Raw genomic sequence first — 26,449 nt, 5'->3', positions numbered from 1 at the left:
CTTTGTTCTCAGTCCTTTATTAAACCATATCAGACACAGGTGTGTAGGTTTAAAAACAAGTATAATCCAGTTGAATATTGCTCTATACTCCAGCATTTCTGATCAAATAATTCATATGAAGTGACAGTAGTCACCTTTTATTTTAGGGTATTTTTTATACATATTTGTTTTACTGTTTAGAAATGAATGCACTTTATGTATCTACAGAGTGCGTTCTTAATTTGATCACACTTTTTGCTGAGAATTTTCCTGCATAGAAGGAAATGCAAAATTGTAGTGTATTTGAGTTTTAAAAAGGCTTCTAACATTTTTTATTTCCACTTAGATTTTTTGTTATGGCAAATAAAATATCAGACCCTACAAAAGTGTCCATTCATTATAATCCACATTTCCTGTTGCTGCAGGATTATTTTTCCTGCTGTAGCAAAAGATCCTACATCTGTGGTCCCCTGAATTTGAAGGTGTCATAAGTATTACATTTTGTCAAAAGTGTAGTATTTGGTCCCATATTCCTAGCACACAATGACTGCATCAAGCTTGTCGCTCTACAAACTTGTCTGATGCTTTTGCAGTTTGTTTTGTTTGCGTTTCAGATAATGGCGTGTAATAAAAAGCATGAACAGGCGCACACCCAGAGGAAATGATTTAGTTTAGAGGTGCTGACTAACGGTGAATAAATTATAAACTATAAAACAAAGAGAGTCGCACACTCAATATGTATACATTCCCAGTAATTTAATGGGTAAAAATGGAAATGTATTGCCCGATAGAAATGAATGGTAAATAATGTTGTGGAGTCACTTTTATTGTAAATAAGAATAGAATAGTTTCTGAACAGTGCCGTTTCTAGGAATAAGAGACAAGCGGACGGTTAGGGCCCCCCTTAGGTAAGGTAGTCTACCCAGCCATCTAAACCTTGAAGTAATCATGGCCAAATTACTGACCGGTCACGCAATCCAGATCTCTAGGGCAGGCGTTATCAACGTGGTGTCCGCCGTCCCGTTTCTCTTTTTTATCTTTAAAAAAATAATAATAATATTACAAACAACAGATTGGAATAATAATATTTAGAGGGTATAATACAATACAATGTAATAATATTAATCTACAATGTACGTTCTTAACCCTGGGCAACATGGGCCTTGGAGGTTTACAAGGTTTAGTAGTATCCACAGTACTCCACCAATTATCCATGTTTCAACTCAATACTTCTTGTATTATTTTTGTACATAAATGCACTCATTTAAAGCTACAATATGTAACTTTTTGGGTGACCCTACCAAATTCACATAGCAATGTGATTTATTGATCTGTCTTTCGCATTGAAAGCAAGTCTATGAAGCCAGTGCATCTGTTCTGGGAAAGCTTCTTGGCTTCCCCTTAAGTTTTGTTTTTGCTTCTTTTCCTTTTGGTTTTGTACACCAGCTTCAAACACAATATTTTTGGTTATTGAAAATATATTTCACAGCGGTTTAGATGGTACAATGATTCTCTACACATTGACTGCTTGTTTTGCCCCATAAACTGAAATTAGGTGAATTATTAGAATTGTATCAACCAGGAAATGCTTAGGGGCCCAAAAACGCTAGAAATTGCCCTGTTTCTGAACACTTCTATATTAAGGGGATTGTTACCATGATTACAGATAATAATGAATGAATCGTGAATAACGATGAGTGAGAAAGTTACAGATACTCAAAGATCATAACCCTAAAACACACTTACCTCTCACAATTACCAATAAAAGGGGAGGTTTGCATGTTTTGGGGGGTTATGATCTTAGTTCCTCTAGTGTTCTCACTCATCATTATTCACAATTAATTCATGATTATCCACAATCATGGTAGCATACACAATGTAGAAGTGTTCAGAAACATCTCTTCTTATTTACAATAAAAGTGACTCCAAAACGTGTGTCCAAAACGACACATTATAATATTCATCATTCAGTTTATATTGGGGCAAAACATAACCAAACAACCAAAACAAACTGCAAATGCAGCCAACAGGTTTCTAGAGCCCAAGCTTGAAGTAGTCATTGCATGCTAGGAATATGGGGCCAAACGGTAAAACAGATATGTATGAAAATACCTTCAAATAAAAGGTGACATTCTGTACTGTAACCTCATATGAAACAATGTATCTTAAATCCAAAATTATGAAGTATAGAGCGAAATGTAAAAAACATAGCTTCACTGTCCAAATAAATACGGACAGACAAACAAACGTCTTCAGTTGAGCACCTGTCAGTTTTGCAGAGAAAAAGATTAACAAGATGGATAACTCATTCCAGGTGATTCAGTACTGATACGTTTTCATTTGTTCACATTCATTTGTATTCAAGAGCACAAACATAACATGTGCAGAACATACGATATATAACTCTGCAGTATGTTCATAAGAGTGTGATGAGGTTCACATACCAATATTAAGGCCTATATACTGTCCCACCTAGATATATAAAAACAAAACCTTTCAGAATTCTTGTTTAAGTTGAGCCGGTCTCAATAGTGCTGTAAGGAGACATTTGAAACCCTCTCAAACGGCCTTTGAATATACTCCAAGGAGCCTTGGTTTTTTAGTTTTTCTAGTCTCTCTTATTGCAAAGGAATACTTGTGCTGATTCTTCTTCAAATGAACATTCAGAGCTCTGCTTTGCTGGTGTTCTGATAATGGTGTACTCATCACCCACCAACATGTCAATCTCGACTTGTCTGAATTTTAACTACTTCACCCGGATCGTCCCTGCCCAGCATGCACCCTACATCTGAATGAAGAGGAACATCAAAATAATCATCTACTGGGCCCTGTTTGTCGGCAGCATGTTCTCACTGTTATATCTCGCTGTAGATATAACATCATTAGTTGATCATCTCGACAATGTCTCATGAAATACTAACCGCACTTATACATCAACGAATGGCACTGCTGCTGGCTCACTAAATGGACTGTATTACACAAAGGAGGCATGTCATTATTTGAGAAGTATCTACTTCTTTTCTGGTGTCTGTGTTGTGGAGGCAGAGGCACAGACACTCACATGAATACCTTTGTCAGATAACACTGTGAAACAAATAATTGATGCTATAATAGGCAATCATTGTTGGAAAGGTGGCATCATAAGACAGTGCCACGTTGAAAGTGGCACTTTCAGTAAGGCCATTCAACTGCCAATGTTTGTCTATGGAGATTGCATGGCGGTGTGCTCAATTTAATACACCTGTCAGCAACGTGTGTGGTTGAAATAGCCGAATCCACTAATTTGAAGGGGTGTCCACATACTTTTGTATACGGTTGAAGAAGGAAGTTTACATGCACCTTAGCCAAATACATTTAAACTCAGTTTTCGCAATTCCTGACATTTAATCCTAGTAAAAATTCCTGTCTTAGGCCAGTTAGGATTACCACTTTATTTTAAGAATGTGAAATGTCAGAATAATAGTAGAGAGAATGATTTATTTCAGCTTTTATTTCTTTCATCACATTCCCAGTGGGTCAGAAGTTTACATACACTCAATTAGTATTTGATAGCATTGCCTTTAAATTGTTTAACTTGGGTCAAAGATTTCGGGTAGCCTTCCACAAGCTTCCAACAAGAAGTTGGGTGAATTTTGGCCCATTCCTCCTGAGAGAGCTGGTGTAACTGAGTCAGGTTTGTAGGCCTCCTTGCTCGCACACGCTTTTTCAGTTCTGCCCACAAATGTTCTATAGGATTGAGGTCAGGGTTTATGACGGCCACTCCAATACCTTGACTTTGTTGTCCTTAAGCCATTTTGCCACAACTTTGGAAGTATGCTTGGGGTCATTGTCCATTTGGAAGGCCCATTTGCGACCAAGCTTTAACTTCCTGACTGATGTCTTGAGATGTTGCTTCAATATATCCACATAATTTACCTGACTCATGATGCCATCTATTTTGTGAAGTGCACCAGTCCCTCCTGCAGCAATGCACCCCCACAATATGAAGCTGCCACCCCCGTGCTTCACGGTTAGGATGGAGTTCTTCGGCTTGCTAGCCTCACCCTTTTTCCTCCTAACATAACGAAGGTCATTATGGCCAAACAGTTCTATTTTTGTTTCTTCAGACCAGAGGACATTTCTCCAAAAAGTATGATCTTTGTCCCCATGTGCAGTTGCAAACCGTAGTCTGGGTTTTTTATGGCGGTTATGGAGCAGTGGCTTCTTCCTTGCTGAGCGGCCTTTCAGGTTATGTCGATATAGGACTCATTTTACTGTGGATATAAATACTTTAGTACCTGTTTCCTCCAGCATCTTCACATGAGGGTCCTTTGCTGTTCTTCTGGGATTGATTTGCACTTTTCGCACCAAAGTATGTTCATTTCTAGGAGACAGAAGGCGTCTCCTTCCTGAGCGGTATGATGCTGCGTGGTTCTATGGTGTTTATACTTGTGTACTATTGTTTGTCCAGATGAACGTGGTACCTTCAGGCGTTTGGAAATTGCTCCCAAGGATGAACCAGACTTGTGGAGGTCTACAATTTTTTTCCTGAGGTCTTGGCTGATTTCTTTTGATTTTCAAATGATGTCAAGCAAAGAGGAACTGAGTTTGAAGGTAGGCCTTGAAATACATCCACAAGTACACCTCCAATTGACTCAAATTAAATGATGTCAATTAGCCTATCAGAAGCTTCTAAAGCCATGATATCATTTTCCAAGCTGTGAAAAGGCACAGTCAACTTAGTGTATGTAAACTTCTGACCCACTGGAATTGTGATACAGTGAATTATAAGTGAAATAATCTGTCTGTAAACAATTGTTGTAGAAATTACTTGTATCATGCACAAAGTAGATGTCCTAACCGACTTGCCAAAACTATAGTTTGTTAACAAGAAATGTGTGGAGTGGTTGAAAAACAAGTTTTAATGACTCCAACGTAAGTGTATGTAAACTTCCGACTTCAACTGTATATACACAGTGCATTCGGAAAGTATTAAGACCCCTTCCCTTTTTCCGCATTTTCTTATGTTACAGCCTTATTTTAAATGGATTTTAAAAATCCTCAATGTGTACACAATACCCCATAATGACAATGTGAAAACAAGTTTAAAAAAAATTGCAAATGTATTACAAATAAAAAACAGAAATACCTTTGATGGAAAATGTTATGTTTGTGCTTTTCTAATTAGCAATTTCTGTGTTCATGCAAGAGACGTGCCTGGGAGGAATCCTCACTATCAGAATCTGCAATTTGACAGTATGCCCAGAACCTTTTTTTGAGAAGAAAATGTATATCTCAATTTCAAGGTCTCAGTTTGGAGAGAAGAAGCCTAGTGAGGCATTGGTCGGCCACATGCATGAACCAAACGTCAATGAGGAATTCGTTATGAATGATGAATAAGCTAAATCATGCAAATATAACTTCTCTGTGTAAGCAGTATATAAGAGAACTAACGGGGCCTCCCGGGTGGCGCAGTGGTCTAGGGCACTGCATCGCAGTGCTAACTGCGCCACCAGAGTCTCTGGGTTCGCCCCCATGCTCTGTCGCAGCCGGCCGCGACCGGGAGGTCCGTGGGGCGACGCACAATTGGGCCAGCGTCGTCCGGGTTAGGGAGGGTTTGGCCGGTAGGGATTTCCTTGTCTCATCGCGCTCCAGCGACTCCTGTGGCGGGCTGGGCGCAGTGCGCGCTAACCAAGGGGGCCAGGTGCACGGTGTTTCCTCCGACACATTTTTATTTATTTATTTATTTCACCTTTATTTAACCAGGTAGGCAAATTGAGAACACGTTCTCATTTACAATTGCGACCTGGCCAAGATAAAGCAAAGCAGTTCGACACATACAACAACACATAGTTACACATGGAGTAAAACAAACATACAGTCATTAATACAGTGAAAATAAGTCTATATACAATATGAGCAAGTGAGGTGAGATAAGGGAGGTGAAGGCAAACAAAATATATATATATAAATAAATAAAAAATATATAAAAAGGCCATGGTGGCGAAGTAAATACAATATAGCAAGTAAAAAAAATAACACTGGAATGGTTGGTTTGCAGTGGTAGAAGGTGCAAAGTAGAGATAGAAATAATGGGGTGCAAAGGAGCAAAATAAATAAATACAGTAGGTAAAGAGGTAGTTGTTTGGGCTAAATTATAGATGGGCTATGTACAGGTGCAGTAATCTATGAGCTGCTCTGACAGCTGGTGCTTAAAACTAGTGAGGGAGATAAGTGTTTCCAGTTTCAGAGATTTTTGTAGTTCGTTCCAGTCATTGGCAGCAGAGAACTGGAAGGAGAGGCGGCCAAAGGAAGAATTGGTTTTGGGGGTGACCAGAGAGATATACCTGCTGGAGCGCGTGCTACGGGTGGGCGTTGCTATGGTGACCAGCGAGCTGAGATAAGGGGGGACTTTACCTAGCAGGGTCTTGTAGATGACCTGGAGCCAGTGGGTTTGGCGACGAGTGTGAAGCGAGGGCCAGCCAACGAGAGCGTACAGGTCGCAGTGGTGGGTAGTATATGGGGCTTTGGTGACAAAACGGATGGCACTGTGATAGACTGCATCCAATTTATTGAGTAGGGTTTTGGAGGCTATTTTGTAAATGACATCACCGAAGTCGAGGATTGGTAGGATGGTCAGTTTTACAAGGGTATGTTTGGCAGCATGAGTGAAGGATGCTTTGTTGCGGAATAGGAAGCCGATTCTAGATTTAACTTTGGATTGGAGATGCTTGATGTGAGTCTGGAAGGAGAGTTTACAATCTAACCAGACACCTAGGTATTTGTAGTTGTCCACATATTCTAAGTCAGAGTAGTGATGCTGGACAGGCGGGCAGGTGCAGGTAGCGATCGGTTGAAGAGCATGCATTTAGTTTTACTTGTATTTAAGAGCAATTGGAAGCCACGGAAGGAGAGTTGTATGGCATTGAAGCTCGCCTGGAGGGTTGTTAACACAGTGTCAAGAGAAGGGCCAGAAGTATACAGAATAGTGTCGTCTGCGTAGAGGTGGATCAGAGACTCACCAGCAGCAAGAGCGACATCATTGATGTATACAGAGAAGAGAGTCGGTCCAAGAATTGAACCCTGTGGCACCCCCATAGAGACTGCCAGAGGTCCGGACAACAGACCCTCCGATTTGACACACTGAACTCGATCAGAGAAGTAGTTGGTGAACCAGGCGAGGCAATCATTAAAGAAACCAAGGCTGTCGAGTCTGCCGAAGAGGATGTGGTGATTGACAGAGTCAAAAGCCTTGGCCAGGTCAATGAATATGGCTGCACAGTACTGTTTCCTATCGATAGCGGTTAAGATATCGTTTATGACCTTGAGCGTGGCTGAGGTGCACCCATGACCAGCTCTGAAACCAGATTGCATAGCGGAGAAGGTATGGTGGGATTCGAGATGGTCGGTAATCTGTTTGTTGACTTGGCTTTCGAAGACCTTAGAAAGGCAGGGTAGGATAGATATAGGTCTGTAGCAGTTTGGGTCTAGAGTGTCTCCCCCTTTGAAGAGGGGGATAACCGCAGCTGCTTTCCAATCTTTGGGAATCTCAGACGACACGAAAGAGAGGTTGAAAAGGCTGGTTGAAAAGGCTGGTAATAGGGGTGGCAACAATTTCAGGAGATAGTTTTAGAAAGAAAGGGTCCAGATTATCTAGCCCGGCTGATTTGTAAGGGTCCAGATTTTGCAGCTCTTTCAGAACATCAGCTGACTGTATTTGGGAGAAAGAGAAATGGGGAAGGCTTGGGCGAGTAGCAGAGGGGAGGGCAGTGCTGTTGACCGGGGTAGGGGTAGCCAGGTGGAAAGCATGGCCAGCCGTAGAAAAATGCTTATTGAAATTCTCAATTATAATGGATTTGTCGGTGGTGACAGTATTTCCTATCTTCAGTGCAGTTGGAAGCTGGGAGGAGGTGTTCTTATTCTCCATGGACTTTACAGTGTCCCAGAACTTTTTTGAGTTTGTGTTGCAGGAAGCAAATTTCTGCTTGAAAAAGCTAGCCTTGGCTTTTCTAACTGCCTGTGTATACTGGTTTCTAGCTTCCCTGAAAAGTTGCATATCACGGGGGCTGTTCGATGCTAATGCAGAACGCCATAGGATGTTTTTCTGTTGGTTAAGGGCAGTCAGGAGAGTACCAAGGGCTATATCTGTTCCTGGTTCTAAATTTCTTGAATGGGGCATGCTTATTCAAGATGGTGAGGAAGGCATTTTTTAAAAATATCCAGGCATCCTCTACTGACGGGATGAGATCAATATCCTTCCAGGATACCTCGGCCAGGTCGATTAGAAAGGCCTGCTCGCTGAAGTGTTTCAGGGAGCGTTTGACAGTGATGAGTGGAGGTCGTTTGATCGCTGACCCATTACGGATACAGGCAATGAGGCAGTGATCGCTGAGATCTTGGTTGAAAACAGCAGAGGTGTATTTGGAGGGCAAGTTGGTTAGGATGATGTCTATGAGGGTACCCGTGTTTACGGAATTGGGGTGATACCTGGTAGGTTCATTGATAATTTGTGTGAGATTGAGGGCATCAAGCTTAGATTGTAGGATGGCTGGGGTGTTAAGCATGTTCCAATTTAGGTCGCCTAGCAGCACAAGCTCTGAAGATAGATTGGGGGCAATCAGTTCACATATGGTGTCCAGAGCACAGCTGGGGGCAGAGGGTGGTCTATAGCAGGCGGCAACAGTGAGAGACTTGTTTTTAGAGAGGTGGATTTTTAAAAGTAGGAGTTCAAATTGTTTCGGAACAGACCTGGATAGTAAAACAGAATTCTGCAGGCAATCCTTGCAGTAGATTGCAACACCGCCCCCTTTGGCCGTTCTATCTTGTCTGAAAATCTTGTAGTTAGGGATAAAAATGTCAGAATTTTTGGTGGTCTTCCTAAGCCAGGATTCAGACACGGCTAAAACATCTGGGTTGGCAGAGTGTGCTAAAGCAGTGAACAAAACAAACTTAGGGAGGAGGCTTCTAATGTTAACATGCATGAAACCAAGGCTATTACGGTTACAGAAGTCATCAAAAGAGAGCGCCTGGGGAATAGGAGTGGAGCTAGGTACTGCAGGGCCTGGATTCACCTCTACATCACCAGAGGAACAGAGGAGGAGTAGGATAAGGGTACGGCTAAAAGCTATGAGAATTGGTCGTTTGGAACATCTAGAACAGAGAGTAAAAGGAAGTTTCTGGGGGCGATAAAATAGCATCAAGGAATAATGTACAGACAAACGTATGGTAGGATGTGAATACAGTGGAGGTAAACCTAGGTAATGGGTGATGATGAGAGAGATATAGTCTCTAGAAACATCATTGAAACCAGGTGATGTCATCGCATATGTGGGTGGTGGAACTGAGAGGTTGGATATATAGTGAGCAGGGCTAGAGGCTCTACAGTGAAATAAGCCGATAAACACTAACCAGAACAGCAATGGACAAGGCATATTTACATTAAGGAGAGGCATGCTTAATCGAGTGATCATAAGGGTCCAGTGAGTAGAGGTTGGTTGGGGGCACGGCGATCCAGACAGCTGGCCGGGTAGCTGGCAATCGGTAGCAAGATAACATAGGATGGAGGTCTGTTTTTATTTTATTTATTTTTTAATTTTTTTGTCACCTCGTTCGTTTCCGTCGGTAGATTAGTGGGGTTCCGTGTGGTAGAGGGGATCGATCCAATTGGCAAAATAGATATAGTGACCCAGGAAAAAATAAAAAAATAAAAATTGTCCGGTATATTTATTTAGATAGCAGCCGATAAGACAGCTAATAATTAGCAGATGGGTATTCAGAAACGTCGCAATGGAAAAGCCTGTTGAAACCACCTCGGACAATTACGTCGGCAGACCAGTCGTGATGGATCGGCGGGGCTCCGTGTCGGCAATAAAGGGTCCAGTCCAATTGGCAAAAGAGGTATTGTAGCCCAATAATTCGCTGGTAGGCCTCTTCGGCTAGCCGGCAGATGGGCCCAGCTCGAGGCTAGTTCAAGGCTAACTGGTGCTTGTTTCGGGACAGAGGTATTAGCCAGTAGTAGCCACCTGGTTGCAGCTAGCTAGCGACGATGATCCGGTGTAATTGTCCAGAGCTTGCATCAGGAATCCGGTGATGTGGTAGAGAAAAAGCAGTCCTATATTCTCTGGGTTGATATCGCGCCTGCAGACTGGCAGGTATTTGCCCGAGCTGAAGCTGGCTGGTGTCCGAGTTAAGGGCGAAGACCGCAGCAGTGGCTAACTGACTACTAGCTAGTAGCTAGTTATCTGGCTAGCTTCTGATTGGGGTTACGGTTCTAAAGTATAAAAAATAGCAGATCCGTACCACATTGGGTGAGGCGGGTTGCGGGAATGTATATTCAGTTCCAAGATGGAAAGTGAAATTAAAATATATACGAAATGTATACAAAAAATACGAGGACTATTTACGCGGGACAAGACGGGACAAGACAAGACAAATACACGTCCGACTGCTACGCCTTCTTGGAACATATGTGCGGCTGGCTTCCGGGTTGGAGGCGCGCTGTGTTAAAGAAGCAGTGCGGCTTGGTTGGGTTGTGCTTCGGAGGACGCATGGCTTTCGACCTTCGTCTCTCCCGAGCCCGTACGGGAGTTGTAGCGATGAGACAAGATAGTAATTACTAGCGATTGGATACCACGAAAATTGGGGAGAAAAGGGGCAAAAAAATTATAATAATAATAATAAAAAAAATCACTCATAAGAGAACTAACGGGACTGCCCCGGTAGAGCTCACCTAAGCCCGGTACATTATGCATTTAAGTTTGACTGTGACCTCTCCAGCTTGCTGTTAATAATAAAGAATGATTCATTTAAGATTGACTTCAGGTGTCCCTAACTGTAATTTCCACGGCATACTATATTTACATAAGTATTCAGACCCTTTGCTATGAGACTCGAAATTGAGCTGAAGTGCATCTTGTTTCCATTGATCATCCTTTAGATGTTTCTACAACTTCATTGGAGTTCACCTGTGGTAAATCCAATTGATTGGACATGATTTGGAAAGGCACACACCTGTCTATATAAGGTCCCACAGTTGACAGTGCATGTCAGATCAAAAACCAAGCCATGAGGTCGAAGGAATTGTCTGTAGAGCTCCGAGACAGGATTGTGTCGGCACAGATCTGGGGAAGGGTACCAAAAAAACTCTGCAGCCTTGAAGGTCCCCAAGAATAGAGTGGCCTCCATCATTCTTAAATGGAAGAAGTTTGGAACCACCAAGACTCTTCCTAGAGCTGTCCGCCCGGCCAAACTGAGCAATAGGGGGAGGAGGGCCTTGGTCAGGGAGGTGACCAAGTACCCGATGGTCACTCTGACAGAGCTCCGGAGTTCCTCTGTGAAGATGGGAGAACATTCCAGAAGGACAACCATCTCTGCAGCACTCCACCAATCAGTCCTTTATGGTAGAATGGCCAGATACAAGCCACTCATCAGTAAAAGGCACATGACAGCCCGCTTGGAGTTTGCCAAAAGGCACCTAAAGACTCTCAGACAATGAGAAACAAGATTCTCTGGTCTGATGAAACCAAGACTGAACTCTTTGGCCTTAATGCCAAGAGTCACATCTGAAGGAAATCTGGCACCATGCCTACGGTGAAGCATGGTGTAGGGAGCATAATGCTGTGGGGATGTTTTTCAGTGGCAGGGACTGGGAGACCAGTCAGGATTGAGGGTAAGATGAACGGAGCAAAGTACAGAAAGACCCTTGATGGAAACCTGCTCCAGACCGCTCAGGACCTCAGACTGGGGTGAAGGTTCCCCTTCAATAGGACAACGACCTTAAGCGCATAGCCAAGACAACGCAAGAATGGCTTCGGGAGAAGTCTCTGAACGTCCTCGAGTGGCCCAGCCAGAGCCGACTTGAACCCGATCGAACATCTCTGGAGATGTGAAAATAGTTGTGCAGGGACGCTCCCCATACAACCTGACAGAGCTTGAGAGGATCTGCAGAGAAGAATGTGAAAAACAGGTGTGCCAAGCTTGTACCGTCATATCCAAGAAGCCTAGAGGCTGTAATCGCTGCCAAAGGTGCTTCAACAAGTACTGAGTAAAGGGTCTGAATACTTTTAAAAAATTATTTAAAGTTTTATATTATGTCTAAAATGTCTAAAAAACTGTTTTTTGCTTTGTCATTATAGGGTATTGTGCGTAGATTGATGAGGGGAAAAAACAATATCATACATTTTAGAGTAAGGCTGTAACATAACAAAATGTGGAGTAAGTCAAGGGGTCTGAATACTTTCCGAATGCACTGTAGTGTAGCAATCAAGAGGACTGACTTTTGTCCGCCACATGTTGGGGGATGCTATTCACGAGGACATATTGTTCTGTCTCACGATTCCTAAGCATGAAACAACACAGGGGATGTTCAGTGTGCTGCGTGGCTATTTTGACGAAAAACAGATACCATGGGATTGAATGGCTGGCTTTTGCACAAATGGGGCTCCATCTATCACTGGACGGCGGACAGGCCTCTGCACTCTAGTTATGTCTCCCTCTGCCATATAGACGTATTGTATGATACACCCACTGAGCTATAATGGATACACCGAGAGCAACTGGCGGCAAAAGAGCTGAGAGCAGTATTCCGAGATATGCAGCAGGTAACTTCGATTGTAAACTACATCACACACGCCTGTTCGCTAAACTATGTGGAGATATGGGATCAGAGCATGACAATGTTCTATTTCACACCAAGGCTTGGGGGTTATCCAGGTGGAGTTTTGGAAATATTTTTTGAATTGAGAGAAGAGCTGTTGTCATTCGCAATGGATGTCAAATTAAAAACAGACTTGACTTTGTGTAAGGAAAAGAAAATGTATCTCCTTGCCTATGTAACAGACATATTTTGGAAACTTAACGCAAGCATAGAGGGGAAACACAAAACAAATTATACAAATGAGTGACCGAATCAGCAAAATCTGTTTGACTGTGATCCTAGCTCAGATTACATGCCGGTAAGTGAAATCGAACAGCTGCTCGAGCTGTCATGTGACCGAATGCTGCAGACAACGCATTCACAGGTCACTATGGAGGAGTTTTGGTTTCTGACTTAAACGGAATACTGTGCCGTCTCCCTCTGAGCATTAAAACTCATGGTACGCTAATTCAGTACTCTCGTCTGCATCTGTGAATGCGTTGTCTGCAGTATTCGGTCACATGACAGCTCGAGTAGCTGTTCGATTTCACTTACCGGCATGTAAAAGGATTTTCGGCGGAAGCACAACATATATGTTAGGTCAGCAACTAGTCACAGAAAGCATACAGCCATTTTCCAACCAAAGAGAGGAGTCACAAAAAGCAGAAATAGAGATACAATTAATCATTAACCTTTAATATTCTTCATCAGATGACACTACCGGGACAACATGTTACACAATACATGTATGTTTTGTCCGATTAAGTTCATATTTATATCTAAAAACCTCAGTTAACATTTGGCTTTGCCTCCAAAACATCCCGTGAATTTGCACAGAGCCACATGAATTTACAGAAATACTCATAATAAAGTTCGATAAAAGATACAAGTATTATGCACAGAATTATAGATATACTTCTCCTTAATGCAACCGCTTTGTCAGATTTCAAAAAAGTTTTACGGAAAAAGCAAACCATGCAATAATCTGAGTACGGTGCTCAGAGACCAAAACAAGCCAAACATATACCCACCATGTTGCGGAATCAACAGAAGTCAGAAATAGCATTATAAATATTCACTTACCTTTGATGATCTTCATCAGAATGCACTCCCAGGAATCTCAGTTCCACAATAAATGTTTGTTTTGTTCGATATAGTCCATAATTTATGTCCAAATACCTTCATTTTGTTCGCGCGTTCAGTCCAGTAATCCACATTCATGACGCGCAGGTCAGACGAAAAGTCAAACAATTCCATTACAGTTCGTAGAAACATGTCAAACGATGTATAGAATCGATCTTTTGGGATGTTTACAACATAAATCTTCAATAATGTTTCAACCGGAGAACTCCTTTGTCTTCAGAAATGCAAATGCAAAGCAGGTCGCTCTCACGTGAGCGCGCATGTTCAGCTCATGCCAGACGCCTGACTTAAAGAGCTCTCCTTCCCTCATTCTTCACAGTAGAAGCATCAAACAAGGTTCTAAAGACTGTTGACATCTAGTGGAAGCCTTAGGAAGTAAAATATGACCAATGTCCCACTGTATATTGGATAGTCAAACCTACAAACCTCAGATTTTTGGATTTTTTTCTCAGGTTTTTGCCTGCCATATGAGTTCTGTTATACTCACAGACATTATTCAAACAGTTTTAGTAACTTCAGGGTGTTTTCTATCCAAATTTACCAATACTATGCATATCTTAGCCTCTGAGCCTGAGTAGCAGGCAGTTTACTCTGGGCACCTTTTTATCCAAGCTACTCAATACTGCCACCCAGCCATAAGAAGTTAAGAGAGGGATGTGATTTGAGAAGTTATAAGAGATAATTGTTTTCCATAACTTTGCACAGTGAGTAATCACGGCCCCGGAGTGAGGTCAGGGACCGTGCCAGCCTACCGGAACCGCCCCTTTCAAGCAAAAGGTATAAATGATGGGTTAAGAAAAAAAAGACAATGAACCAGATTAAGCGTGAAGCGGCAGGTACATGTTTAAAATGGGTTGAACATTGAATCTCAACACGAGGTGGAGGCAATAAAATCACCTCCCGGACCATCACTGGTACGACTGATTAGTTGTCCTAAGTAAGTTATAGTCGAAAGCGAATTTAAGTAGGACCATCCTGTTGCTCTGCTCAAATCCTCATATTACGCTACTCTTGTCACCCCACTGGAGAACCATCGATACGGCTGGCTAGTCGGTCTTCAAATAAGCATATTTAAGAATGAATGGAAGGAATATTAACTCTGTAGTTCTGTTCAGAATTACACAAATCACCGGATACCGGACAACTACGAAAATGGACAACAGTATAAGAGTTGTTGGAACCATTTTAGACAATCAGAGCCGTACAAGTGTGCAGCAAAAAGTCCCAACCCCCTTTCAAGGCTGCTCCGTTCACCAAGAGATCCCTGGCAAACCAAGGCATTTCACATAAATATATTAATGATTTTTTGCTCAAAGCGGGTAGCGGTTCGTGTGAAAAGCATATGGTTATTGTAGGTGAGAGTAGTTTCTGAATGTGGCAATGTTGATTAAGTGTCTCTGTCCCCCTCCATCTCTTCTTTAACCTCTCTAGGGTACGTGAGACGGTAGCGTCCCACCTCTTCAACAGCCAGTGAAACTGCAGGGCGCCAAATTCAAAACAACAGAAATCCCATAATTAAAATTCCTCAAACATACCTGTATTTTACACCATTTTAAAAATACACTTGTTGTAAATCCAGCCACAGTGTCCGATTACAAAAAGGCTTTACGACGAAAGCAAACCAAAGGATTATGTTAGGTGAGTGCCTATTCACAGAATAACACAGCCATTTTTCCAGCCAAAGAGAGGATTCACAAAAAGCAGAAATAAAGATAAAATTCATCACTAACCTTTGATGATCTTCATCAGATGACACTCATAGGACTTCATGTTACACAATACATGTATGTTTTGTTCGGTAAAGTTCATATTTATATCCAAAAATCAGAGTTTACATTGGCGCGTTATGTTCAGAAGTTCCAAAACATCCTTTGATTTTGCAGAGAGCCACACCAATTTACAGGAATACTCATAATAAACATTGCTAAAAGATACAACTGTTATGCATGGAATTTTAGATGCACTTCTCCTTAATTCAACCGCTGTGTCAGATTTCAAAAAAGCTTTACAGAAAAAGCAAACCATGCAATAATCTGAGTCGGCGCTCAGAGCCCAATCAAGACACAAATACACTACTCAAAAAAATAAAGGGAACACTTAAACAACACAATGTAACTCCAAGTCAATCACACTTCTGTGAAATCAAACTGTCCACTTAGGAAGCAACACTGATTGACAATAAATGTCACATGCTGTTGTGCAAATGGAATAGACAAAAGGTGGAAATTATAGGCAATTAGCAAGACACCCCCCAAAACAGGAGTGATTCTGCAGGTGGTGACCACAGACCACTTCTCAGTTCCTATGCTTCCTGGCTGATGTTTTGGTCACTTTTGAATGCTGGCGGTGCTCTCACTCTAGTGGTAGCATGAGACGGAGTCTACAACCCACACAAGTGGCTCAGATAGTGCAGTTCATCCAGGATGGCACATCAATGCGAACTGTGGCAAAAAGGTTTGCTGTGTCTGTCAGCGTAGTGTCCAGAGCATGCAGGCGCTACCAGGAGATTTTTGAAGACCGTTAGTTAATTAGATAAATAACAATGTTTAATTGTTACCCAATTTTAAATGAATCATGTAACAATTAACTCATTAGGATCTGTGGCACCACGAGAGCGGTTCTTTAAAGAGTTACCATCTCCCGAATTAAACTCTACAAGGTCTTTACCTATTACATCTATAAACAGTTAACTTATTAATCATAACCTCGTATCATCATTCATCATACGCTGAAAACAGGTCCCTAGCGGAATGACAACAACATGGATACTTGTTAACTTCTTTGGGGTAGGGGGTAGTATTTTCACGTCCGGATGAAAAGCATGCCCAGAGTAAACGACCTGCAACAAAGCCATAAAAGCTAGAATATGCATATTATTAGTAGATTTGGATAGAAAACACTCTGAAGTTTCTAAAACTGTTTGAATGATGTCTGTGAGTATAACATATAAACACAGTATATAACTTATATGGCAGGCAAAAACCTGAGAAAATCCAACCAGGAAGTGGGAAATCTGAGGTTGCTCGATTTTCAACTCGGCTCCTATTGAAGATACAGTGGGATATTGGTAATGTTGCACTTCCTATCGCTTACACTAGATGTCAACAGTCTTTAGAACCTTGTCTGATGCTTCTACTGTGAAGTGCAGCCGAAGGAGAGGGGATTGAGTAAGGTCTAACATGACCTGAACATGCGCTGACCATGCGCGTTCATGTGAGAGCAAGCTTTGGTCCATCGCACTTCTGAAGACAAAGGAATTCTTCGAATTTGTTCCACCATTAAATCACATATCTGTCTAGGCTGGAACTATTGCTGTTAAAAATACAATAAATAATTTTCATTCTGAACTTGAATAAGCATATTGATCACATCACACAGATGAATAACAGAACACACACAGGCATTTTGATAGTGCAACCCTAAGTAACAGTACAGATGAAAAATTATCAGGCCTACTGTACATCTTACTGTAGAAATGATTGTTGAAAGAAAGTCTAGATTGGAACTGTTGCTGTTAAAATGCAATACATATTTTTTTATTCTGAACTGGAAAAAACTGATTGATCATATTACACAGATATAGACCAGAAAACACACACACAGTCCTTTTCTGGTCTATATCTGTGTGATGTGATACATCTGTTTATTCCAGTTCAGAATAAAAAATATGTATTGTATTTTAACAGCAACATGTCTATTCTGGGCTGTTTTTGACAGTGTAACACTGAGGTTATGCTCAGCCTTGAAACTGTTTCTGTACTTGTTTTTTAAGTTTGTCAGAGTTGAGAACCCTGACTCGCATAGGTATGTGGTGCCAAACTGGACCAGAACATCTACTGCTTTCTCTTTCTGGCAGGAGACAGCTTCCTGTTGAAGATGAGCAACCCAGAACTGTGTGAGTGTGTTTGCCTCAAAAAGCATCTTGCTTCAATCAGTTTATTCCAGTTAAGAATAACAATTATTATTGTATTTTAACAACAACAGTTCCAACCTAGACTTGTTTCCAACAATAATTTCTACAGTAGATGTAAACTAGGCCTGATCATTTTTCATCTTCATCTGTACTGTTACTTAGGGTTGCACTATCAGTAGCCAGCTAGCTTGCTTTGGCGAATGTTAGCTATTAGCTGTGTACAAGGCCAGGGGATTGTTTGAAAGAGAAACTCACATCTACTACTATGGATGTTAGTTAGTACTCCCTTATTTCTGCTTATCCTCACCTGCTGTAAAATGACAACAATGCCTTGCTAACTGACTTGCTTTTCCACTGTCGAGGCACTGTTTCCTGAAGCATTCTGGCCTGTTATTTATTTATTTATTATGTAACCAGGTCGGCCAGTTGAGAACAAGTTCTGATTTACAATTGCGACCTGGCCAAGACGAAGCAAAGCGGCAAAAACAAAAACACAGAGTTACACATGGGATAAACAAATGTACAGTCAATAACACAATAGACAAATCTATGTACAGTGTGTCCAAATGTAGTAAGATTAGGGAGGTATGGCAATAAATAGGCCATAGTGGCGAAATAATTACAATTTAGCATTAACACTGGAGTGATAGATGTGCAGATGATGATGTGCAAGTAGAGATACTGGGGTGCAAAAGAGAAAAATAAAGAACAATATGGGGATGAGGTAGTTGGGTGGGCTATTTACAGATGGGCTGTGTACAGGTGCAGTGATCAGTAAGCTGCTCTGACAGCTGATGCTTAAAGTTAGTGAGGGAGATATGTCTCCAGCTTCAGAGATTTTTGCAGCAGAGAACTGAAAGGAAGGTTGGCCAAAGGAGGTGTTGGCTTTGGGGATGACCAGGAAAATATACCTGCTGGAGCACGTGCTACGGGTGGGTGTTGCAATGGTGACCAGTAAGCTGAGATAAGACGGGGCTTTACCTAGCAAAGACTTATAGATGACCTGGAGCCAGTGGGTTTGGTGACAAATATGTAGCGAGGGCCAGCCAACGAGAGCGTACAGGTCGCAGTGGTGGGTAGTATTTGGGGCTTTGGTGACAAAACGAATGGCACTGTGATAGACTGCATCCAATTTCATGAGTAGAGTGTTGGAGGCTATTTTGGAAATGACATCGCCAAAGTCGAGGATCGGTAGGATAGTCAGTTTTACGAGGGTATGTTTGCTCCTCGTTATAAGTTTGTATGAAAGAGAGAGAAACTAATCACTGTATATGCGTTTTATGACATTTGAGCTCAGTAAGAACTTGTGGCTAGCATGAGTCCATTTGATGACAGCGGTGAGTGATGGCGAGTGGGAATGACAAGTCTGTGGCTGACAGTGCATCATCGTGTGTGTCGTAGCGTGATCTTCAAGAAAACTGCAGAAAAAAAGATCCGGTAAACCGCGAAGCACACTGACATCTCCCTCTCACACTTGCGCAGCTGCCAAACTGAGCAAAGACCGCTGCTTAAGCAGAAAGCGCACTGAGCAGAGAGCGCGGATGCACTTGGCCAAATCAATTCTAGTAATTAATGAAACAATTATAAATTTACACTGACACATTAAGACCCACCATTAACAGGTCCACGACCCATACTTTAAGAAAGGCTGGCCTTGAGCAATCATGGTTTTAAACCTGTTCAAGTAACACATTACAGGTGGCAGTATGCACCCTTTCAGTTTGTTTACCAACTCATAGAAGTAGTAGAAGAAGAAAATGGACTACTTCGAAATGGAGATGCCATAATGGAGAAAAAATGGAGATGCCCATGCTCTCACAGATGCCATAATGGGACAGATACAATGGTATGTCCTCTGAGGTGCTGACCTGTTGCACCCTCGACATCCACTGTGATTATTATTATTTGACCCTGCTGGTCATCTATGAACATTTGAACATCTTGGCCATGTTCTGTTATAATCTCCACCCGGCACAGCCAGAAGAGGACTGGCCACCCTTCATAGCCTGGTTCCTCTCTCGGTTTCTTCCTAGGTTCTGGCCTTTCTAGGGAGTTTTTCCTAGCCACCGTGGAAGTGTATTGTAGCAAGTTCAGGGGTAACCCTGACCAGGACTCAAACATGGTTCCAGCAACTGTTAAGCCAACACCATAACCATTAAGCCAAGAGGTTCAAACTCTTGGTGGCCACAACGGTTAAGGTTTTGGCTTGACATTTGCTGGATCCGGGTTTGAGTCCCGGTCGGGGCTACCCCCCGAATTCGCTACATTGACATCAGAAGTGGGATGGCACCCGTGAAGCCATCTAAGAAGCGAAAACATGTGAGAAGACACGCTCTCCCGAAGGAAGGGTTATAGTGTCATGACCTTAAGCCAACACCTAGAAAGCTCGTCAAGAGTTTTGGCCCTCTTGGCGTAGAGGTTAAGATGTTGGCTGGATCTGGGTTTGAATCCCGGTCGGGGTTAACCCCCGAAATTGGAATTGACACTGTTTAGACAGGCATCCCAATTGTGATATTTCTTTCCACTAATACAGATCAGCTCTGAAAAAAAATCTCATATGCAGTCTGATTGACAATTTATTTGCTACAACTTCCGAGCCCATTAGAAAGGCTCAGCTTGAGCAAAGGGAGGTGTAGAGTTAAGTTAAAGTGAAGGCTGTAAGCTTTCATTTGAGGGTATATCCATCCATATCGGGTGAACAGTTTAGAAATTACAACACTATTTGTACATAGCCCCCCTCCCCCCGCCCCATTTTATGAGACCAAAAGTATTGGGACATATATTAAAGTAGTAAAAAGTTAAGTATTTGGTCCCATATTCATAGCACGCAATCACTACATCAAGCTTGTAACTCTAAACATTTGTTGGATGCATTTGCTGTTTGTTTCAGATAATTTTGTGCCCAATAGAAATTAATGGTAAATAATGTGTTGTGTCATTTTGGAGTCATTTTTATTGTAAATTGGTTCGAAACACTTCTACATTAATATGGATACTACCATGATTGTGGATAAAGTGTGCATCGTGAATGAATCGTGAATAACGATAAATGAGAAAGTTAGATGCAAAAATATCACACCCCTGCAAAAAATGCTAACCACCCCTCATATTGTTATGGTGAGAGGTTAGCATGTCTTGGGGGTATGATATTTGTGCTTCTAACTTTCTCAAATTAAATAGCCTTAAATTAAAGCTGACAGTCTGCACTTTAACTTCATAGTCATTGTATCATGTCAAATCCTCCCCTGGATACAGCTACCCCTACCAAACACACACGCACAACCAAACATTGATTGATTGATTGGAGACAACTTCTGTAAATTAAAGAACATTTCCTAGAATATTTTACCTCCACTAACACTAGTGCATAACGCTCTAAATACTGGTAAAAGCAAAGTGCCTCAAAAAGTGTTTAAAAGGCATGCTCATGACATCATCTTACTATCTATCGTAGTGTTAATTTAATATATATTAATTGAATATACTAATGTACCATACAGATGTAAATCACGTAACATATCATAAATGGTTGTCAGCCTGTAAGGAGGTGTAACCAAAATACCCCCAGTCTATAAACACTATCATTCATTTAAGAAGATCGTGCTTGATCAGCACCTCTCACACCTGCACCTGTGACCTCAGTAGCAAGTGATCATCTCTAACTTAAATGCCTTTTTGTTTTGGGAAATGGATATCTCATCTCATCAAAAATTGTATCCAATGCTGTTCTGTTACCCAGAATCTAATGCCTCCTGCACCTGTGAAATCTTCAGTGAAGGAGCTTTTTTTTGTATGCCGTCACCATTCTTGGGAATGGTGTGGTTATTATTTCCATTGCTCACATGAAACAGCTACACAGGCCAACTAACATGCTTATAATGTCTCTGACACTTGCAGACCTGCTGCTTGGAGAGACTGTGATACCTTTTAGTACAATACGAGCTGTTGAGGGCTGATGGTACTTGCTTTTCGTTTGCTGCACTCTAATTTTGATATGTACCTCACGTCTGTTTCAATTTTTCACCTGGTGTTTATTGCCATAGAACGATATGAGGCTTTGTACAATCTACTAAGATTACTATACCAATTGCTTGGCTCATGGTTTTTGCCAGTTGAGCCATGTCCTACTAGTGCCTTCGGAAAGTATACATTTTTTTCTCATCAATCTACACAATACCACAAATTTTGGCTCATTTATTAAAAAAATTCAAAACTGAAATATCACATTTACATAAGTATTCAGACCCTTTACTCGGTACTCTGTTGAAGCACCTTTGACAGTGATTACAGCTGCCAAAGGTCTTCTTGGGTATGACGCTACAAGCTTGGCACACCTATATTTGGTGAGTTTCTCCCATTCTTCTCTGCAGATCCTCTCAAGCTCTGTCAGGTTGGATCGGGAGCATCGCTGCACAGCTATTTTCAGGTCTCTCCAGAGATGTTAGATCAGGTTGAAGTCCAGGCTGGCTGGGCCACTAAAGGACATTGAGAGACTTGTCCTGAAGCCACTCCTGTGTTGTCATGACTGTCTGCTTACGGTCATTGTCCTGTTGGAAGGTGAACCTTTTCCCAAGTCTGAAGTCCTGGGCACTCTGGAGCAGGTTTTCATCAATGATCTCTCTGTATTTTGCTCCATTAATCTTTGCCTCGATCCTGAGTAATCTCCCAGTCCCTGCCGCTAAAAACATCTCCACAGCATGATGCTGCCACCACTATGCTTCACCGTAGGGATGGTGCCAGGATTCCTCCAGACGTGACGCTTGGCATTCAGACCAAACCAGAGTTTAATCGGACCAGAGAATCTTGTTTCTCATGGTCTGAGAGTCTTTGGGTGCCTTTTGGCAACCTCCAAGCAGGCTGTCATGTGCCTTTTACTGAGAAGTGGCTTCTGTCTGTCCACTCTACCATAAAAGCCTGATTGGTGGAGTGCTGCAGAGATAGTTGTCCTTTTGGAAGGTTCTCCCATCTCCACAGAAGAACTCTGGAGATCTTTCAGAGTGACCATCAGGTTCTTGGTCACCTCCCTTGACCAAGGCCCTTTTACCCCGATTGCTCAGTTTGCCCTGGCGGTCAGCTCTAGGAAGAGTCTTGATGGTTCCAAACTTCTTCCATTTAACATTGATGGAGGCCACTGTGTTCTTGGGGACCTTCAATGCTGCATTATTTTTTGGTACCCTTCCCCAGGTCTGTGCCTTGACACAATCCCGCCTCTGAGCTCTACAGACAATTTCTTCAAACTCATGGCTTGGTTTTTGCTCTGACATGCACTGTCAACTGTGGGACCTTATATAGACAGGTGTGGGCCTTTCTTGACCATGTCCAATCGTAACAAAAAATGTGGAAAAAGTCAAGGGGTCTGAACCCCCCCCCGAATGTACTGTAGGTATCTGCCCTGACGTGGGCATGTTTTCAATACAGATTCCTTTAGTTGTACCGTTTTCCATATAAGGCATCCAGACATTATGAAATTTGCCCAGTATACACTTAATCTTGTATTAAATCAAATCTAGTGATACATAACTTGGCATTGTGGGAGGATAACCAACCTTCCAATTAATGGCAATGCATTTCTTGGCCACTATAAATGCTTGGTTACAGTTTCTTCAGATAACAGTCTCCAGTATCAACATTTCCAAGCAAACAAAAACAGGGAGAATCTGTAGACATCCTGAGATAAAAGAACAGACTCTTTGCAAGAATTCAGCCAGCCTTCACAACCCCATAACATATGCAAATATGTCCCCTTTTGTGTTTTACACCTCCAGTAGAGGAATGAAATTTCTGAGTGCATGTAATTCAGTTTCACTGGCATATAGTACGTTCTATTGATGGTCTCAAACTGCAGTCATTTATGTCTGAGACGATATGAACATGACTCGGCCTTCAAACACATCTGTATCCATTCATCATCATCATCAATAGCTTCTACCAGATCTTCCTCACCTTTTTGTTTTACTATACATGTTGTGTGTCATCTGGAAAAGCCTGTATCAACCCTTGATACAGTTTTAAATCAACTTGAGGTTTGTCTTAAAATAGTGTCTGGCTTGTCCAGTGTGTTCTGCACAGAGAGAAGAAAGCGTTGTATCTGCAAAAATTCTCCTCAGCTCCATCACAGACTGGCCTTCCCTGGCTGCCTGACCCTAATGAGACCCCTGTCACCATCTGATCCTCCTAAGATGAGGCATGACAAATAATTACCTTGGTGTACATTTATACAATGTATTATCCAAGAATAGAATCAACAGTTCAATAATTGAAATTATAATTATTCCCAGATCCCAGACTGTATCTTAAAGCTTAAGATACTGTCCTGTAAGATGGAACATTGTATCATTCACTGATGTTAATATACTGCTCACCTGAGCTCTGTGGTCTGGTCTTCCCTGGCTGTCTGACTCTGCTGGGACCCCTGTCACCATCTGATCCTGGTACAATGACTGTGCACTAGAGGGCTGCATTCCCCCGCGATGCTTGCAGGACTTGCGGGTCCCGACAAATTATTGGTGCGCGGTCTGCATTTTTCATTCTGCGACAGTCAGACAGATGACCTTGGGATAAAAATATTTTTGCTGTCCCACAAGTTATTTGGAAACAGTCCTCTTTCTGCTTTAAATGCGTTAGCCTACCTCTTGTATTAAAAAAAACATATTTTTTCGCATTATTCACACACTCAGAATTCACTGCTTTAACTTCAGTATCCTACCTCTCTTAGTTCACATACTAGAGTTCAAGTGCCCCTAGTATGTTTGGTCTCATTGAAATAGAGTAGGCTGCCTACATGGGCGGAGAATTATGTGGCAGTTAACTTAAATATGAAATTATCATATATATATATAAAAAAAATGTTTTACCTTTATTTAACTAGTTAAGAACAAATTCTTAATTACTTTGTGTGCCGCCCTATGGGACTCCCAATCACGGCCGGATGTGATACAGCCTGGATTCGAATTAGGGACTGTAGTGACCCCACTTGCACTGAAATGCAGTGCCTTAGACCACTGCACCACTTGGGAGCCCAAATATGATTAGACTGTAGTTTCCTACATTTTCTGTAAATAAATATTGACAATTGAAAGAAGTGGAGGGCGCTCAACAAACCTGAGTCGAAGTGCAATCAAAGATTGTAATCATCATTGAAAAGGCACAACGTGCACATAGGTTAGGCTGCTATGGTGAGCGAGCATTGCGCCTTCTTATTTTCAATAAGTATTGATTACCCATTTATTTGTCTCTGCCTGCAAAGCGTCCTCCTAAATAGGCCTATGATTAGGCTATAGTTTACTACACTGCCTATAAATAGATATTGATATATTTCTCCATCTGAAAATCTTCCCACCTCTAAAAGGTAGGCTATAAAAATATCTCAAGAGAAAGTGCAAGTCTCTCCAACTCCGCCCTCTTCAAACTACATCTATCATATTGGCTGATATAGCCCAGTAATACAGATAGCCTAATATACTGTAAGGGCCCAGTAACACAGATAGCCTAATATACTGTAAGGGCCATTTGAGAATCTCTGCTAATTTAACTTTATTATTTTTGCACATTTGATATTGCCTATAGAGAGCAAAATTGGTGTGATCATGGATGGCAAGTGAGGTGCGTCACATACACCTAAAATAACATTGCGGGACTGCAGTTGGGTTTGGGACCAGTTCTTGCCACTGGCAGGGTGCGGTATGAAAAGCTGCAGGTGGGAGCAGTATGAAGAAATTGGTCCACTGTGTCAGTGTGAAGTGTCGGAAATTAGCTAGGGGGAAAAAGACAAATCAATAACATTACATGCAATACTGACTAATAAAAACTCAATGCACTGAACAAACATCAGAATATCCGTCTTCAATCGTTTGGCTGATGGTTTCATTGTTAGTGTGATATAGGTCAAAAAAATAGCTAACATTAGCTAAATTTTGGCCAGCTCTCTCTAACGGTACATCAACTGGCAAAAGTTAATTTACTTCTGTTGAAGCGGGACAAAGGCTACAAAACATTTCCATACAAATAACAGCCATTGGATAGTAATAATAGCCACCTGACAGATACAGTAACTAGCTAGAGCTGACCTGGCTGTGGAAGCTAACGTTACTAGCTAGCGTAGCTAATTCATTCACCGCAGTCGAGAGGGGATGAAACATTAGCTAACGTTACTGTACATGTCAGTTACAAGAATAGCTCAGCACTGCGAATAAACACTAGTTTAGTTTTCCTGTAAAGTTAAACAGCAGTTACCTTGCCAGCTACATCAGTATACTCTGCTTGCTTTTACAACTTGTGGAAAGAGCACAACACAGCCTTCTTCTTCTATGATATAATGGCGGTCCGCAAACAAACGTTAAAGGTGCATGCCGCCACCTACTGTTCGGGAGTGTGTGGTCAATCACAGTGCAACATTTCTAAATCCTCCTACCTAACTCAGTACTTCTGAGAAAATACAAAAGAGCCCTGCTAACTTCATCCAACCTCAATGACCCTACACTTCAAGCTTTCCCTCTCTTCAACAATATAACAACGCATGCTCCACCGTTTCATCGACCATACACTCCAGACACAAACCATTAACATGCTTGCCAACCAGGTGTAATGACGAGTTCAATGTGCAATGTCCTAAGAGCAAATCGAGCAAACACCAAATCTTGCTTCCTAATCTGACCTTTGAATCTTGGTCCACTGTCCTTTCTTTGAAGGACATATAAATGCTGGCCCTTGGGCTCAGAGTCCCATCTCTTCTGCCAAAATAGCTCTGATCTTATATTTGGCTCCAGCCCAATCTGTGGTGTTCACATGGTCCTAAATCCAGC

The 26,449-nt window shown here is 41.8% G+C and overlaps 1 protein-coding gene across 1 annotated transcript; it reads right to left on the bottom strand.

Annotated features, from left to right (window-relative positions):
• On the bottom strand, positions 1-26,024 carry LOC129825030 (uncharacterized). Its single transcript, XM_055884686.1, has 2 exons — positions 25,881-26,024; positions 1-25,401 (listed from the first exon to the last, which is right to left on the bottom strand). Exon 2 carries the CDS (start codon positions 9,426-9,428, stop codon positions 8,070-8,072), a length of 1,359 nt encoding a protein of 452 aa, XP_055740661.1. The 5' UTR covers positions 9,429-25,401; positions 25,881-26,024; the 3' UTR covers positions 1-8,069.
• Positions 26,025-26,449: the final 425 nt, after the last annotated feature.

Source organism: Salvelinus fontinalis, chromosome 27 (assembly GCF_029448725.1).
Source record: "Salvelinus fontinalis isolate EN_2023a chromosome 27, ASM2944872v1, whole genome shotgun sequence".
In the NCBI taxonomy this organism is placed as follows: Eukaryota; Metazoa; Chordata; class Actinopteri; order Salmoniformes; family Salmonidae; genus Salvelinus; species Salvelinus fontinalis.
This window is presented reverse-complemented; position numbering and strand designations above follow the sequence as displayed.

Excerpts from the sequence above, each read along its gene's own strand:
- LOC129825030 (XM_055884686.1), bottom strand. The coding sequence starts at position 9,428 with ATGATCACTCGATTAAGCATGCCTCTCCTTAATGTAAATATGCCTTGT.